At 45.0% G+C, this 17,222-nt stretch overlaps 1 protein-coding gene across 4 annotated transcripts in view; it reads left to right on the top strand.

Moving 5' to 3' along the window:
* Positions 1-13,761, top strand: part of LOC119963457 (thrombospondin type-1 domain-containing protein 4-like) — a 516,684-nt gene extending 502,923 nt beyond the window's left edge. For 3 of the 4 annotated variants that reach the window (XM_038792615.1, XM_038792613.1, XM_038792616.1), the window contains one exon: positions 11,174-13,761. In XM_038792615.1, the coding sequence (XP_038648543.1) occupies positions 11,174-11,313 (140 nt within the window). In that variant the 3' untranslated portion in view covers positions 11,314-13,761. The remainder of the gene's footprint in view (positions 1-11,173) is intronic. The other variant, XR_005460109.1, reaches the window with a different exon arrangement.
* The last annotated feature ends 3,461 nt before the right edge of the window (positions 13,762-17,222 follow it).

The following is a 17,222-nucleotide window of genomic DNA, read 5'->3' as shown; positions in this document are numbered from 1 at the left end:
CCATTTTGAGTCTCCCTTAGCTGTGGAGTAACACATGCAGTTTCTCAGAGAGCGAGTGAGGTCCCTGCAGATCATTGTGAACAATGTGAGTGAACAGAGAAATGGCTATTCAACCTGTTGTGTCTGTGCCAGCTCTCTTGCAAGAGCAACTTAGTTAAGTCCCAGTACCCCATCTTTTCCAAGTAGCCCTGCAAATTTGGAATAACGACCGTCTATGTTTGGCAGACGAGACCAACACACTTGGAAGTTGTGAAATTTGAAAAACAAAGTCCCCGGGTGGACTTTCACTATCAATTACTCCATTCATGTGTGCTCTTCCCCCTTGGCTCTGTCTGCTGATACTTCATCCCAAGCCTCTTCCATAGTCCTGGATCGCAGATCCCAAAACTACCTCATCCAGCACAGAAATTGAAACTGTGCTGTTTGTGTTATTCCTGTTATTCGTGTTATCACTGCTATTTTTTTTATTCTTTCATGGGATGTGGCCATTGCTGGCCGGGGCAGCATTTATTACCCATCCCTGAGGGAATTTTAGAGTCAACCACATTGCCCTGGGTCGGGAGTCACATGTGGACCGGGTCAGGTAAGGACGACAGATTTCCTTCCCCGTTAGTAAACCAGATGGGCTTTTACGACAATCGTATCATTAGACTTTAAATTCCAGACCTTTATTAAATTCAAATGCCAACATCTGCCGTGGTGGGATTTGGTCCCCGGATCATTACTCTGCATCTCTGGAATGCTAGTCTAGTCTAGATACCACTATGCCACCACCTATATGGGTGCAAATGCCTATTGATGGAGTTTGACCTGTCTACCTAAATCATATCACTTGATTTATGGTTTCTACCACCAGGTTGGGCAGCTAACTTGTCTGCAGATGTGCACGGTGCATCATGCTGCATCAATAGTCTCTGCAGGAGAGATCTCAGGCATGCAGTTGGCAAGGTCTCCGAGGAACACTGCCATTAAAAATATCAAGGCATTGAGGTTAACAATCAACATATGAAAAGGGCTGACTTCCAAATATTTTAAATGATTCAGGAGAGAGGTGGTTGCAATCAAGATTTGACTTAGAATGCAGTGGGTGTGTAGCAGCACTGACAGTCATAGAATCATAGCATCCCGACAGTGTAGAAGAAGGCCATTTGGCCCACCAAGTCTCTGAAATAGCACCCTACCTAGACCCACTCCCTCGCCCTGTCCCCCTAACCTGTACCCCCTCCTAACCTGCACTTCTTTGGACTGTGGGAGGAAACCGGAGCACCCGGAGGAAATCCATGCAGACATGGGGAGAATGTGCAAACTCCACACAGTCAGCCAAGGCTGTAATTGAACCCGGGTCCCTGGCACTGTGAGGAAGCAGTGCCAACCACTGTGCCACCAAGCCAGACTCTGCTACAGACTCTGATGTTGTCAGGTCCTTACCAGCACTTGACCTTTCAGCAGTTGACAAGAAAATGTGCTCAAAACTTGTAGGATCTTCCAGCCGTAACAGAAAAGGTTTAGAGGGGGTGTGAGGAAATCCTTTTTCAGCCAGAGGATGGTTGGCATCTGGAACTCACTGTCTGAAAGGGTGGTGGAGGTGGGAACCCTCACAACATTTAAGAAGAATTCAGATGAGCACTTGAAACGCCCTAGCACGCAAGGCTTCGGGCTGAGTGCTGGAAAACGGGATTAGCGTAACTCGACGCCCGATGACCGGCGTGGACACGATAGTTTGAAGGGTCTCTTTCCATGCTGTATAAACTCTACGACACTCTATGACTCTACATCTGACATCAAACAAGACAGTCTGGGTCGGTGACACACATTGCTCATTGACGAATGTAATAACAAGCTAATCCCTAGGTACGGCACTCCACAATCCTTCACTCCTACTCTTTTACAGGACAACTCTGAATGTGGCACACAAGAAAGAGTATTGTGCACTAATACAAGCAGCACAGTTAGTTAGTCAACATACAATGTCAAGCATTTCACAAACGGCCACCTCTTGCATTATAAAGATTCTGTTTAAAACCCCAAGAGGCACAAACCTCTGAAGGTGAGAAATGGGCAGTTCGGCTGCTGGGAGTCAAGAGTTTGGAGCAGACCCTCAAATCTTTTGGGGGCCTTCAGCCTATTGAATTCCAGTGGTCAGGAACAGGCAAATTTGTAAGCCAGCATTCCAGTAGTATCCTGAATCCATTCAGCTCAGCAGAACTCTAGTTTAGGACTAAAGTTTTAATACCTTCTTGCTCCCTTAGGAGCCGGACAATTAAGGAGGCTCTCTCTTTGGCCTTTCTTAAACATGGAGCAGCAGGGCCTATTTCAATTTTCCTCCATGCAGATTGAAACAGGTTCCTTTGCATCACAGTTACCAAGCTTAAACCTTCCCCAAGAACATAAGAAATAGGAGCTGGGAAAGGCTATTCAACCCCTTGGGCCTGTCAATAAACTCTTGGCAGATCTTGTCATGGCCTCAACTCAACTTTCCCACCTTTCAGAACTCTTGGACTCCTTTGTGGATCAAAAACCTGTCGAATTCAACCGTGAATATATTCATTGACCTAGCTTCGACTGCTGTCTGCAGAACAGAATTCCAAAGGTTTGTGATCTTCCAACAGGAGAAAGGCCTCCTGAATGGAGGCCCTTTATTTGGAATTGTGCTCCCAGTTCTATATTTCCCCAAAAGAGAAACATCCTCTCAGCAGTTACATTGTCAGCTCACCTCTGAATCTTTTATGGATGGGATTTTCCAATCAGAAGATCCCACCCTATGTAAGATCCCCTGTCATTCTTCTGAACTGATGAGCATAGGCTCAACCTGCTTAACCTTTCCTCATATTCATGTAATGTATTGATCCCACCCCCGATGCTCCGCCCTCGACCGACTGAGCTCCCAATAGCATCGGTCGCGTGTGGTCTCATCTGTCGGGAACTCGGCATGGCAACTGCGGACTAAGTCCAGCGCCGACACAGTGGGGGAGTGCCAATCTGTGGGCAGGGGTGAACTTTATTAGGTGCTGGGGGCACTGTGGGGGCTGTTCCGAGGCACACGAGCAGGCCAAATGGGGGGACTATTTTTCAGGCCTGGTCCGCTAGTGGCTGAGCCATATAGCACAGCACGGCCGCTGCAGGCCGCCGCCGTGCGCATGCGCGGCCACGGACCCGGCAATTCTCCGGGCCATATCGACAGCTAGAACCGGATACTCTACGCTGCCGGCATGCTAGCCCCCAGTAAAACCGGGAATCGGTGGCCGTTTTATGCTATTTTGTATGGTGTAAAATGCCACCATTCCCACGTCGGCGTGGGGACATAGCCCCAGAATTGGAGAATCCAGCCCAAATGCCTTCTAATCTCATTGCTGGGAGAGATGCATCTCATCTGGTCTTTTGAATACTGGCTACTGCTGTCTCCAGGCAGATTTCTACCTGTTGCTAGACAGGTTGCATCCCATTTCTTTTTCGTTAAATTTGTTTCACTGCTGCTGCGAGGCAAATTCCATGACAAATGGCTGCTGGGCACTCTGAATCGACAGGGATGTATTTGGGGAAGTGTATATGGAAGTGAGGCCCTGCCATCCAAACAAAATTCAGGCCTATGTGTGGTCACACCAACAGTTCTATCGCAGTAACAAGACTGGCCTACTTTTATACACCCTCAAAATAAAGGCCAATATTCCATTCACCCTCCTAATTACTTGCTGTACCTGTATGCTAACTTTTTGCAATGCATGTATGAGGACATGAGTTCTAATTTATTTTCAGACAAAATAATAGGCTCAGAATTTCAGACTGGAACATTTTGCTGCAAGTAAGAGTGATCTATTTTGGGATGGAGTTTGCTTGCACCTGCTTTAATATCAGTCGTACTCTGAAGCATTGGCACATGTGACTGTTTCCTCAAAGGGTTTTCCTGGAGTTTCTCTACCCTCCTGGGTCATAAAACAAATTGATGGGCCCCAACCTCCAACACAAGAGGTTGTTCCAATTACCTAGCCGTAACTAGGAGACCAGATTAACCCTGGAGATGCAGCCATTCCCTGAATCATCAGGGAATTTTTTTAATCCTGATGTAGAAGGACAGCTGCTGAGGTCAATCAATCTTGACCAGCAATCATGGCAACAATATTGCCTCCTCTGACAGTGATGTTGATTGTAAAGCCCATTTTGAAATAGTTTCTGTGCAACATAAAAAAACAAAGTCATCATAGTCCCAGATGGCCACAAGCTGCTTTTCCCCTTTGAGGGGGAGAGCTGACTGGTGGTGATTTAACCTGAGGATCGTCAAACCTCAGGCGAGGGGCACGGTTGAGAAGGTGGGGCCTTCATGAAACATAGTAATTACGACATAATAATTAGAAAGCTCACAAATCATTAACCTCATTCCCTATTATCCCTTCATGGAGAATTGGTAGTTTGAAAATGAATATTTGGCCATGTTGTCATATTTATTTCTGGTGTTCGCAATCATGCACTGAAATCTGCCGCTGGCCATTCATCGGAAGGTTGTTTTCTTGCTTTAGGATGGCAGGGTTCAGGTAACTAGATTTCATTCACTGCAGTGACCTGCTGAGTCTGAGGAGAAGATCTCCCTCCTGGTTAATTCTACCTCTGGACTACACCACCTGACTCTATGTCCTTTTGTTTACTTCATGTATTCCTGAATGGGAATGGAGCAAATGTTTGCTTTGGCTGTTCTCGCCTTTCATCTGGCAAGCTCCATTATCTCACCATCTGTGTGACACCCCCCACCCACCCCACCCCATAATTGTGACAGCTGTGCGGGTTAGGTGGATTGGCCACGCTAATTGTCCTTAGTGTCCAAAATTGCCCTGAGTGTTGGGTGGGGTTATTGGGTAATGGGGATAGGGTGGCGGTGTGGGCTTGGGTAGGGTGCTCTTTCCAAGAGCCAGTGCAGACTCGATGGGCCGTATGGCCTCCTTCTGCACTGTAAATTCTATAAAACTTTAATACCTGTCAGCATTTGAAAGCTCAATGGGGCCATTCTGCCTGCCCCTCCAAATGGACTATTCCTAAAATTTAAAAAAAACAAAGTGGCAACTTCATAATCCATATTCCTTTAGTTCGTGAAGGACGGACCTCTCTCTATTTTTAATTTAAACCATTGTTTTTACATGGTTAATGTTTGCTTCGGAACCTGGAGATGCATGAGTGAAATGAACACCAAATCTCTGGTTTGTGTTGTTCTTTCTTCTTTAATATGTGAAAATAATTACATTTTTTTTTCATCTGCCTGGCTGATCTGGCTGGTTTCAATCATCCTGATGAATGTTAACATTTAATAGTTAACAGTTTGCATGGAAATGTCTCCACAAAACCACCATGACCAGAACAAGCCACACTTGCTTCTGGTGCCCTGCAGTGTCGCTGAATATGTTTGGTGCCACTCAAGTGTGACTTTATCTTACCAGCGTCCATCGAAGTCACAGGCACTTTGACCAGCCCAGCAGAGGATCAATGTGGAAAGATAGGAACTTGTCAAAATGCCAATATCTCTAAAGCAAAAGCAAAGTTATAAAAAAAATTGAAGTATAAATTAGATCCCAAGACTTCAGCTAAGATTCCTAATGAAACAATTAGCTGCACGGACCGTTTGTCGCCTGTTTCTGAAGTTACGCTTTTCATCTGGCTCTACTTGTTTTCACTTGCTCAGGATCTGTACCAGTGGCAGATCGATTTTGGTGTGTTTGAGCAGCTATATGCAAGGTCACTTCTGAAATTTCACATGCAATCGCCTATATAAATATCAAACACCACCACTGCAGTGGGTGCCGACACCACAGCCCAGACGAAGATCGGTGAGGGCAGCAGACATTTTATTAGCCTGTCCAACTACCCTAGAATAGGGAGTTTTATAAAGATGAATAGAGATGTCTATGGTCCTTCACATTCTATGGTTACCTACTTACTTACTTTGTTCAGCTCATGCAGCCAGTTAATCCTTTTGCTATTGTCTTTGATACCTGCCAACATCAATTTTTATTTGCCATTTGTTCTCGGAACATATAATTCAGTTTTGATCCACTTTTGCCAGCCAAATGACCTTCGGGGTCCACGTCGGCCGACCTTCGCATGAGCTGAACAAAGTAAGTAAGTAGGTAACCATAGAATGTGAAGGACCATAGACATCTCTATTCATTAGAGTGTGTATGAAGTACCTTGAGATTTTTGTTTTGAGTTATTAATTTTTTTAATTTTTTTTATTAATTTAGCGTATCCAATTATTTTTTTCCAATTAAGGGGCAATTCAGTGTGGCCAATCCACCTAACCTGCACATCTTTGGGTTGTGGGGGTGAAACCCACGCAGGCACGGGGAGAATGTGCAAACTCCACACAAACAGTGACCCAGGGTCGGGATTCGAACCCGGGTCCTCAGCGCCGTAGGCTAACCACAGCTAACCACTGTGCCACCGTGCTGCCCATTTTGAGTTATTAATAATAATAATCGCTTATTGTCACAAGTAGGGTTCAATGAAGTTACTGTGAAAAGCCATAGGTGCATGCCCATCCTATGTTGCTAATGAGACATTGGCAGGATTTTGAGTGGGACTGGAAACTGCCACCAAAGGAAACAGACCTTTGGCTGGTCTGCCCAATTTTCCAATGTTCCCGCCATGTGCAGAAGCAGAAAATTCCAGCCACCATCTTTTTAAAATGTTCCTGTCTTTTGGCATCCATTATTTTGTACTGTGCTGAGACTATGCAACTGCTGTATGCCAAGTGTCCTTGAGATAAGTGTAATCTAATAATGTTTTAACACTCCTGTGTAACACCTTGGGATGTTTTATGGCACTCAAAATACTAGCTAAATTGAAGTTGTAAATTGCAAGGGAACTTGCTGCCGTTTCACATTGGTGCAATGTGGCAGTCGTGGTTCAGTCGATCGCACTCTCACCTCTGAAATGCAAGGTTCTCAGTTCAATCCCCACTCCAGGGCCTGCCAACCAAAATCAAAGCCGTCCCTCCAGTGTGGTATTGTGAGAGTGCTGCACTATCACTGCATTTTGGTTGAGATGTCAAATTGAGGAAACCTTTCAAGGTGAACACTATTTTGAAGAAAAACAGTGGAGTTATCCCCAGTGTTTGATCACTATTTACCCCTGAAACAACATCACAAAACTCAAATGATCTGGTCAGTATGACATTGCTCTTTCAGGGAGATTGTTGTGTGCAAATTGTGAAGTGACTAACAGGGCAAGGGAATACACAATGAATGGTACGATGCTCGGGAGTCAGAGGACCAGGAGGATCTTGGAGTGCATGTCCATAGATTCTGAAGGCAGCAGGACAGTTAAACAAGTTGGTTAAGAAGGCATTTGGGATGCCTTCCTTTATTAGCTGAGGTAGAGAATAAAAGAGCAGGGAGGTTATGATGGAGCTATATAAAATGCTGGTTAGGCCACAGTTGGAGTCCTGTTTGCAGTTCGGGACACCACAATTCAGTAAGGAAGTGATTGCACCAGAAAGTGTGCAGAGGAGATTCACCAGCATGTTGCCTGGGCTGGAGTATTTCAGCTATGAAGAGAAGCTGGCTAGGCTGGGGTTCTTCTCATTGGTGCAGAGAAGGCTGAGGGGGGGGGGGGGGGGGGGGGGGGGGGACCTGATCAAGATGTACAAAATTATGAGGGACATAAATGGGGTAGATAGGAAGGAACATTTCCCCTCTGTAGAGGGGTCAATAAGTATGGGGCATAGATTTAAGGTAAGGGGCAGTATATTGAGAGGGGTTTTGAGGGAAAACCTTTTCACCCAGAGGATAATGGGAACCTGGATCTCACTGCCTGAAAGGGTGGTAGAAGCAGGAACCTTCACAAAATTTAAGAAACATTTGGATGAGCACTTGAAGCGATGATATGAGGCACGATTTAGCTATGGTAGATTGGTAAAGGTTATTTAAAGGGATGACAGTGGATAGGCGATGGCAACCATTCAAAGAGCGCATAGGTGAGTGAACTGCAACAATTGTTCATACCTGTCTCATGGGACAAGAAAACAAAAAGGTGGCCAAACCATAGCTTACATGGGAAATTAGAGATAATATTAGATCCCATGAAGAAGCATGCAAATTGCTCAAGAAAAACAGCAGGTCTGAGGATTGGGAGCTGTTTTGTATTCAGAAAAGAAGGACAAAGGGATTGATGAGGAAGGAGGAAAAGAGTACAAAAATAAGCTTGCAGGGAACATAAAAACTGACTGTGAAAGCTTCTATAGGTGTGTGAAGAGAATAATATTGGAGAAGACAAATGGAGGCTCCTTACAGTCAGAAACAGGGGAATTAATAATGGGGGACAAAGAAATGGCTGACCAACTAAATACTTACTTTGGTTTTGTCTTCACAAAGAAGGACTCAAATAATGTACCAGAAATATTGGGGAACACAGGGCTTAGTGAGAGGAAGGAACTGAAGTAGAGAAATGGGCCAGGATTCTCCGATCCCGCGGCCAAGTTCTGACGCCTGCGTCAAAAGCGGCACGAGCCACTCCGGCGTCAACAGGCCGCCAGGTCTGGGTATTCACCCCTTCCTAGGGGGCTAGTATGGCGCCGGAGTTGTGTCCGTCCCTCCGGCGCTCTAAAGCCGGCACGCCACAGCTGGCGTGGCTCCGCACATGCGCGCCACGGCCGCTGCGAGTCCACGCATGCGCGCCACAACCGGCACGAGTCCACGCATGCGCATGGGTTCCCGTCTATGTGCCGGCCCCGGGCAATATGGGGGGCCCGGCGTGGAGGAACATAGGCCCCCCACGGAACTAGCCCACCTACCGATCGGTAGGCCTCGTTCACGGGCCAGGCCACCGTGGAGCACCCCCCACCCAAAGTCGGATCCCCCACCCCCCCCCACCCCCCAGCAGAATGGCCCCCGCAGCCAGAACTCCCGAGGTCCTGCCAGGTGAGACCAAGCGTAACCCACGCCGGCGGGACTTGGCAGGCACAGCCTGGAGAATCGCCGGGGCGGGCTGCTTTAAACGGCACCCGACTGACGTGGCGGCGATCCCACGGGCGCCCGAGAATCAATGCCGGAGAGTCCGGCGTCAATGTGGCGTGGCGCGATTCTAGCCCCCCCCCCCGGCGATTCTCCGACACCGGGTTGGGGAAATTCATGGCATTGAAGGCCGATTAATCTCCAGGGCCTGATAATCTACTTCCCAGATTAATGAAGTGACCCCAGAAATAGTGGATGCATTGGTGATCATCTTCCAAAATTCTATAGACTCTGTAACAGTATCAACATATTGGAGGGTAGTTAATGTAACCTCACTATTTAAAAAGTGAGGCAAAGAGAAAACAGGAAATTATAGACCAGTCAGCCTGACGTCAGCCGCGGGGAAAATGCTGGAATACATTATAAAAGATTCGCGAGCAGAGCACTTGGAAAGCAGTGAAAGGGTCAGACAGAGCCAGCATGGATTTATAAAAGGGAAATCATACTTGGCAAATCTACTGTAATTCTTCAAAGATGTAATTCGTAGAGGGGGAGCCAGGGGATGTTGCTCATTTGGATTTTCAGAAGGTTTTCTACAAGGTTCTACATAAGAGACCTGCATGTAAAATTAAAGCATGGGATTGGGGGTAGTGTACTGTGATGGATAAGAAAGTGGTTGACAGACAGGAACTAAAGAGTAGGAATAAATGGATCTTTTTCCAAGTGGCAGGCAATGACTATTAGCTACCACAGGGATCAGTGCTAGGAGCCCAGCTATTCATTACGTATATTAATGATGTAGATGAGGGAACTAAATACAATAGATGGCACAAAGCTAGATGGGAGGGTGAGCTGTGAGGAGGACGCTGAGATGCTTCAGTGTGATTTACACAAATTGAATGAGTGGGCAAATGTATGGCAGATGCAGTATAATGTGGATAAATATGAGATTATCCACTTTGGTACCAAAAACAGGAGGGAAGGTTATTGTCTGAATGGCTATAGATTGGGAGATGTGCAATGAGACCTGGCAGTCCCTGTAGACCAAATGCTGAAAGTAAGCGTGCAGGTACAGTAGGCAGTGAAGAAGGCAACTGATATGTTGGCCTTCATAGCAAGAGGATTTAGATACAGGAGCAGGAATGTTTTGCTGCAATTATACGGGCCTTGGTGAGACTACCTCTAGAGTAGTGTGTGCAGTTTTGGTCTCTTTATCTGAGGAAGGATGTTCTTACTATAGAGGGAGTACAGGGAAGGTTTACCAAATTGATTGCTGGGATGGCGGGATGGATGTATGAAGAGAGATTGAGTCGGTTAGGATTATATTCACTGGAGTTTAGCAGAATGAAAGGGGATCTCATAGAAACCTATAAAATTCAAACAGGTCTAGGCAGATTTGGATGTACAAAGGATGTTCCCGATGACAGGGGAATCCCGAGCCAGGAGTCAAAGTTTCAGGGTTTGGGTAAATTATTTAGGATAGATGAGGAGAAATTTCTTCTCTCAGAGAGTGTTGAGCCTGTGGAATTCTCTGTCACAGAAAGCAGTTGAGGCCAAAACAGATATGTGCAGTTAGGTGGATTGACCATGCTAAAATTTCCCCTTAGTGTCCAACGATGTGCAGGTTAAGTGGGGTTATGAGGTCACTGGGATGGAGTAGGGGAGTGGGCCGAGGTAGGGTACTCTTTCAGAAGGTCTGTGCAGACTCGATGGGCCAAATGGCCTCCTTCTGCACTATAGGGATTATATGGATTTTATGGTTTCAAGAAAGAGATACTGCTCTTGTAGATAAAGAGGTCAAAGGATATGGAGGGAAAGCGGTAACAGGTTATTGAGTTGGATGATCAGCCATGATCATAATGAATGGTGAAGCAGGCTCAAAGGGCCAAATGGTCTATTTTCTATGTTTGGATACAAGGCTATGGACCAAATGCTGGAAAATGGGATTAGAATAGATTGATGCTTGATGGCCGCACAGACACGATGGGCCGACGGGTCCCTTTTTGAGCTGCAAAACCTTCTTACTCTATGGCTGCTGCGTTTCCTGTTTTATCTTAATACAGTGACTAACCTTAAAAAGCGCTTCATTGGCAGTAAAACACATTGATATATCCAATGGTCATGAAAGGCGTTGTATAAATTCCAGTCTTAAACTTGCTGTTTTACATTATTCCTCAGATTGGCAACCAGTGGCACCTTTGCAATTTACAGGACTAATCATTTCTCTGTTTTTATGTTTGCAGATGAAAACTGCAGAGACATGTACTTCAACTGTAATGTTGTGGTACAAGCCAGGCTCTGCGTCTACACGTACTACAAAACGGCTTGCTGCGCCTCATGTGCCAAGGCCAGAAGACGGGCCGATCAGCTCAGAAGCAGATAACTGCTTTCTTTCAAAGCCCAAACCTCCCCCCAGATTGTGACGCAGTAATATTACCATAGGAGAACTTGCAGATTCTACTGTTTTGACAATATTCATAATTGCAAAGAAAAAGGGTTAAATTTAGTATGTACGCAGCTAGTTTACAAAGAGAAATATACTGTATAGTGTTAATATAATCTTATATCATTATCATGCTGGTCTTTGTTCAAAGTGCTGAATTTCTAGTTAATTCACAGTATTTGAGTTTCAGACCTATGAAATGCATTCTACAAATGGATGAAACATATTCAGTAATAGGTTTCGGGGATCTCCCTTTGCAGCAGAAAGACTTCCAGTCTGATGAAAGGGCATTAACCTGAGACGGTAACTCTATTTCCCGCTCCGCATATTCTCCCTGACCTGCTGAGCATTTCCATCATTTTCTGTTTATATTTTATGATTCAGAAGGCTGATTGGGGAAAGAAAAACATGCATTGACTTTCACTGCACTCTTTCTTGGCAATCTCGCTCTCTGAATATCATGTTCAATTTAAGGTTTATCTGTGGATTTGTTTTTACAGCTGAGAAACAATTTGTTGATATTATGGTACCTTTACCTGTTGTAGAATTACGGCACGAAGGCACCTCCTCTATCTCTATTTAATTATACAGCGAGACCTGCTTTCGTCTCAAACACATCCCCCTTTCTCGACTCATGTGTTCCATCCAACCGCTTTTGATTCATCTGTCTGTTTGTCAGCACTTTGCAACTGAAATCTGTCAATATGAACCAATCTGATCAGTTGGAGGGTAGGCCTGACAGCTGTTAGGATCACTCCTCCCACTATTGACTGCGCACAAAACAAAGGCAGATAAGGTTTAAGATGAGCTGATGGTTTCTGTGTAAAGCAGCTGCTGATGTTTCCTAGTTTTGGGGGGATTATCAGGTAGAAGTGGCAATGACTTTGTAATAATGTTTTTGAAACAACTCCAAGAGTATCATATTCAGGATATATCAGGGTTGAGAAATGTCATTTGTTCCATCCCGCCAACACTCTTCCATTAGATGCTATCCCTCTGGTTTATTAACTTCACATCAGTCCCTCAACAAAAGTGCAACTTTTTTGAACCTTAACCCACCCAACAAACTGCCTGGTACATCCCTGAGTCCTATATTCCAGAAAGTCTGTTGGCAAAGTTTAGAGCCAGATCCAATCTTTGCTGAGTCTAACATTTATTTACAGAGTGAAATATTGCAAGCATACACCTCCTAACTTAATTATCACCCCAGTTTCAGTGAGTGTCTCTTTATAGCTGCTCAAGGGAAATCTCAAGTAGTGTCCTCATCTGCATTTAACTGAACATAATTGATATGCAGTTGTCCTCCTGTACATGCATTCTCTCATCAAAGCCCACCTGTCTGATCCAATACTTTTTATCCTTTGATAGGATTTGACTGTCACTGGGAAAGCCAACATTTAGTGCCCATCTCTCATTGCCCTTGAGAAGGTAATGGAGTTGTTGCAGTGAATCTTGTCGATAGTATACACTGCTGCCACAGTGCACTGGTGGTGGAGGGAGTACATTTTTTTAAACATTTTCATGGGCTGTGGGGGTTGCTGGCTAGGCCAGCATTTATTGCCACCCCAAATTGCTCTTTAGAAGGTAGTGGTGAAATACCTTCTTGAAAACACACAGTGCTGTTATGGAGGGACTTTCAGGTTTTTGACAGTGAATGAATGGGCAATATAGTTCCGATTTAGGGCTGTGTGTGACTTGCAGGGAAACTTGCAGGTGGTGGTGTTCCCTTAGGTATGCGGCCCTTATCCTTCGAGGTGGTAGAGAATACGAGTTTGGAAGGTGCTGCTTTGTCTTATACATTGTGGATATGATTTGGAGAGTCAGGAGGTGAGTTGCTCGCTGCAGGATTCCCAGCCTCTGACCTGCTCTTGCAGCCATAATATTTATATGGCTGGCCCAGTTCAGTTTCTGGTCAATGGTAATCGCTAAGATGTCGTTAGTTCGGTGATCATATTCCATTTAATGTCAAAGGGAGATGATTGGATTCCCTCATTTAGGGTATGGTCATTATCTGACACTTGTGTGGGGCAAATGTTATTTGCCACTTATCAGCCCAAGTCTGGATATTGTCCAGGTCTTGCCACCTATGGGCACGGGCTGTTTCAATAACTGAGGAATTGTGAATGGTGCTGAACATTGTGCAATCATCAGTGAACATCCCCACTTCTGACTTCATGCTGTAGGGAAGGTCATCGATGAAGCACCTGACGATGGTTAGACCTAGCACACTACCCTGCTGAACTCCTTCAGCAATGTGCTGGGACCAAGATGATTGACCTCCGACAACCACAACCATCTTATTTTGTGCTAGGTATGACTCCAACTAACAGAGAGTCTTCCCCATGGATTCCCATTGACTCCAGTTTTGCTAGGGCTCTTTAATACCACACTCGGTCAAATGCTGCCCAGCTCTTTTGTCCATATTGAGAATAAGGCTGTAATGAGGTCAGGAGCTGAGTGGCTCTGGTAAAATCTAAACTGAGCGTCAGTGGCCAGGTTATTACTGAGTAAGTGCCACATAACAGCATTGTTGACCAGCCCTTCCATCACTTTGCTGATGTTGAGGGTAGATTGAATATGCATTAATTGGCCAGGTTGGATTTGCCCTGTTTTTTTGTGGACAGGACATACCTGGGCAGTTGTCCACATTGTCAGGTAGATGCCAGTGTTGTACCGATACTGGAACATCTTGGCTAAGGCCACACCTTCAGTCAGTCTTGGCCAAGTCTTCAGTACTATTTTTGGAATGTTGTCAGGGCCTTTGCAGTATCCAGTGCCTTCAACAGTTTCTGGATATCACGTGGAATGGATCAAGTTGGCTTAAGACTGGCATCCGTGATGTTGGGGCCCTCGGGAGGAGGCCAAGAGGGATTTCTAATGGATTTCAGCATTTCTGGTTGAATATTGTTGCAAATGCATCAGCCTTGTCTTTTGTACTGATGTGACGGGCTCCCCCATCATTGAGGATGGTGATATTTGTGGAGCATCCTGCTCCAGTTAGTTGTTTAATTGTCCATCACCATTCACAACTGGACATAAGAGGGCTGCAGAGCTTTGTTCTGATCCGTTGGTTCTGTGATCGCTTAGCTCAGTCCATTGCCTCGGACCACTTTATAAAGCATCAAGGAGGAAACGAGGGGAAGAAAGGGGTAATTTCACTGTTTGGCATGACGGTAGTCCGGTAGCTTCACCAGGTCACATTCTCCTCTCATGCCATTAAATTATATTTTGACCAATCCACTGTTTTGGATTATATTTACTTTGCCTGGTATAGATATCTTTTTTACCAAGTCACAGTCAGTCAAACAAGAGCCACATCCAATCTGAAATATTCATCCACTTTGAATGTAACAAATTAAACAAGTGCCCATATGGAACAAGATAGGAACCCGATTTATTTTCAGCAATTCTGCTGCTAGACATACTATTTTGTTTCTACACAAATGGCAAAATAATTGTTCATCTTTAATTACATCTACAGCCGTTGGCGGATTATGTCTGAAGTTGAACAGATGTAGTTTATTGTTTCAATGCTCTTTCCATTGTCACAAAAGATAGTAGGGGGAAGGTTCTGGGATGGAAATTGGGAACCATGTTGAGATAGGGCAGTTGCAATGCATCTTCATCTCTCAGTGTGTCTCAAGAAAAGATGGAGGTAACATTGGAGCGGGGTTGAGAGAGAATAAAGGGTGATTTTAGGCATCTTTGTTGTACATACATATCACCGATCAATGGATTGAAGTGGGGAGTCCAATAAACAGGAAAAGTATGAAAGACAAGAGATAGCAGGATGGGTATTGCTGAAGATACTGCAGTCTGGGATAATGGAGGTCAGTGGCTCTTTTGTAACTTGATATTACTGTGAGAAATTTAGTAATGTCAAGATTGTGTGCAGTTGGATATAATGCTTCACTTCTTTCTTAGGATACCATTCTTAATGGGTTTAAACCGGATGTTTGTATTGCTCTTTGGAATGGGAGTCCACTCTCTGCTTCCTTCACATGTTGTTGCACCTGATTTATCGAAGACTTTTATCAATTTTACCCCATACTCATGTGTAGAATGTCTTCATGAAGGCACAACTTGGATAACTTATTAACTTATTCATCACTGCCATGTTACCATTCACTTTCCTTCGTAAAAGCGGTAAACAGACTAGTGATTCCATGTTGCAAAGCTTGAGATTAGATGCCCGCCTGGTTATTTATATTGATGTAAACATTTATTATACTTCATTGGTGTAGGTGTAATTTTATATATTCAGAAACTGCAGCAGATCCAGAATGCTGTAGTTTGAAGCTTCTCCCAAAGCCCTGGTCCCACTGGTTCTATATGCATCAGGAGACTGATTTGAAGATTTTCATCCTCATCTTCAAATTCCTCCTTTTACTTTGTTGCAACCCATTAGAGTAGTCCTCCCCAGTCTTGCATCTCTGCCCATGGTTTCCTATGCACTTTCCACTGTGTTTCTGCCTCATTCACACTGACTCCAGTGCACTGTCGAACCACCAGAGATGACTTCCTTCAGCCACATGCCTCTGCCCTTCTTCAAAAAACACTTTCCTTCTCTCATTTTCATCCCGCCTTCAAATGGATCTTTCATTTCCGCCGTGCCTTCAATTACCCCTTTCTTCCCCTCGTTTCCTCCTTGATGCCCATCCATTACGCTTTATGAAGTGGTCCGAGGCAACTTTCTGTGCAAGGAATTTCTATCAATGTAAGCTACTGTTCCAAGTATTTTGTCAATCCGCGATTTCGGATCTTGATTATAAAAAAAAACGAGGAAGGTAAATTAATTATGGGAACACAGATGGATGAAGTGAGCTGCTGTAGTGTTTTTTGTTAGAGGTACAATTTGGGAATTGGATGCCGCGGGCCACCGGGATACAACTGAGAATATCAGGAACTGGAAAAAGTGAGTTCTGGTTGAACAACTTTGGCCGCAGCTTCATATTTTTGAACATTTTAATTTCTAACACAGTGCTTTTTGTTCGCCGTAATCTCCGCATCCTGCCAGCACTGCAGAAATTAGTCTCTGGTATGGAAAAAAAACATTTACTGACAGCAAGGAAAGCGTATCCAACACACAATATACAAAAGGGGTTCTTACAACTGGCCATGGAATGCTGATCAGTTCCAGATTAAGATCAGTTTAAATTTAGGGTGCATTTAGTCTGGCCAGATGCAGGGAGAGAGCAAAATTCCGTAGCTCATTTCAGCACAGCAACACTGTCCCCCATCCTCGGCTGACAAGAGTGACAGTCGGGGTCGACCTATGCTCAATTGCTTTTTTTTTGTATGTCACGAGGGCCCTTTTTCCCGGCCAGGAGGTAACGTAAAGGTGTCGACTTGTGCATGGCCTAGGCGGGAGCTTTCGGGTTCCTTCACGGCTGTGCAGCTTAGAGAGGACGTTTATCGAGACAAGCAGGCAAGACCAGGAATTGGGAGGCAAGCAGAAGGAGTCTGGGGGAAACTCAGTGATGTTTTTTTTTTATAAATTTAGATTACCCAATTATTTTTTCCAATTAAGGGGCAATTTAGCGTGGCCAATCCACCTACTCTGCACATTTTTGGGTTGTGGGGGTGAAACCCACGCAGACACGGGGAGAATGTGCAAACTCCACACGGACAGTGACCCAGAGCTGGGATCGAACCTGGGACCTCAGCGCCGTGAGGCGGTTGTGCTAACCACTAGGCCACCGTGCTGCCCCAACTCAGTGATGTTGACATTGGGAGGGAGAGGGTAGGAATGACCCTAGGATCTATTGTAGACATGGGAAGAGGTGGTAAGGTAATAAGGTAAACACTCTCAGTAGTCTTTTACGGCCTTTGCGCTCTGGCTGCTACCA

The sequence above is a fragment of the Scyliorhinus canicula genome, chromosome 3, assembly GCF_902713615.1.
Source record: "Scyliorhinus canicula chromosome 3, sScyCan1.1, whole genome shotgun sequence".
Lineage (NCBI taxonomy): Eukaryota > Metazoa > Chordata > Chondrichthyes > Carcharhiniformes > Scyliorhinidae > Scyliorhinus > Scyliorhinus canicula.
The sequence above is the reverse complement of the archived record's forward strand: the minus strand, read 5'-3'. Positions and strand labels throughout refer to the sequence as shown.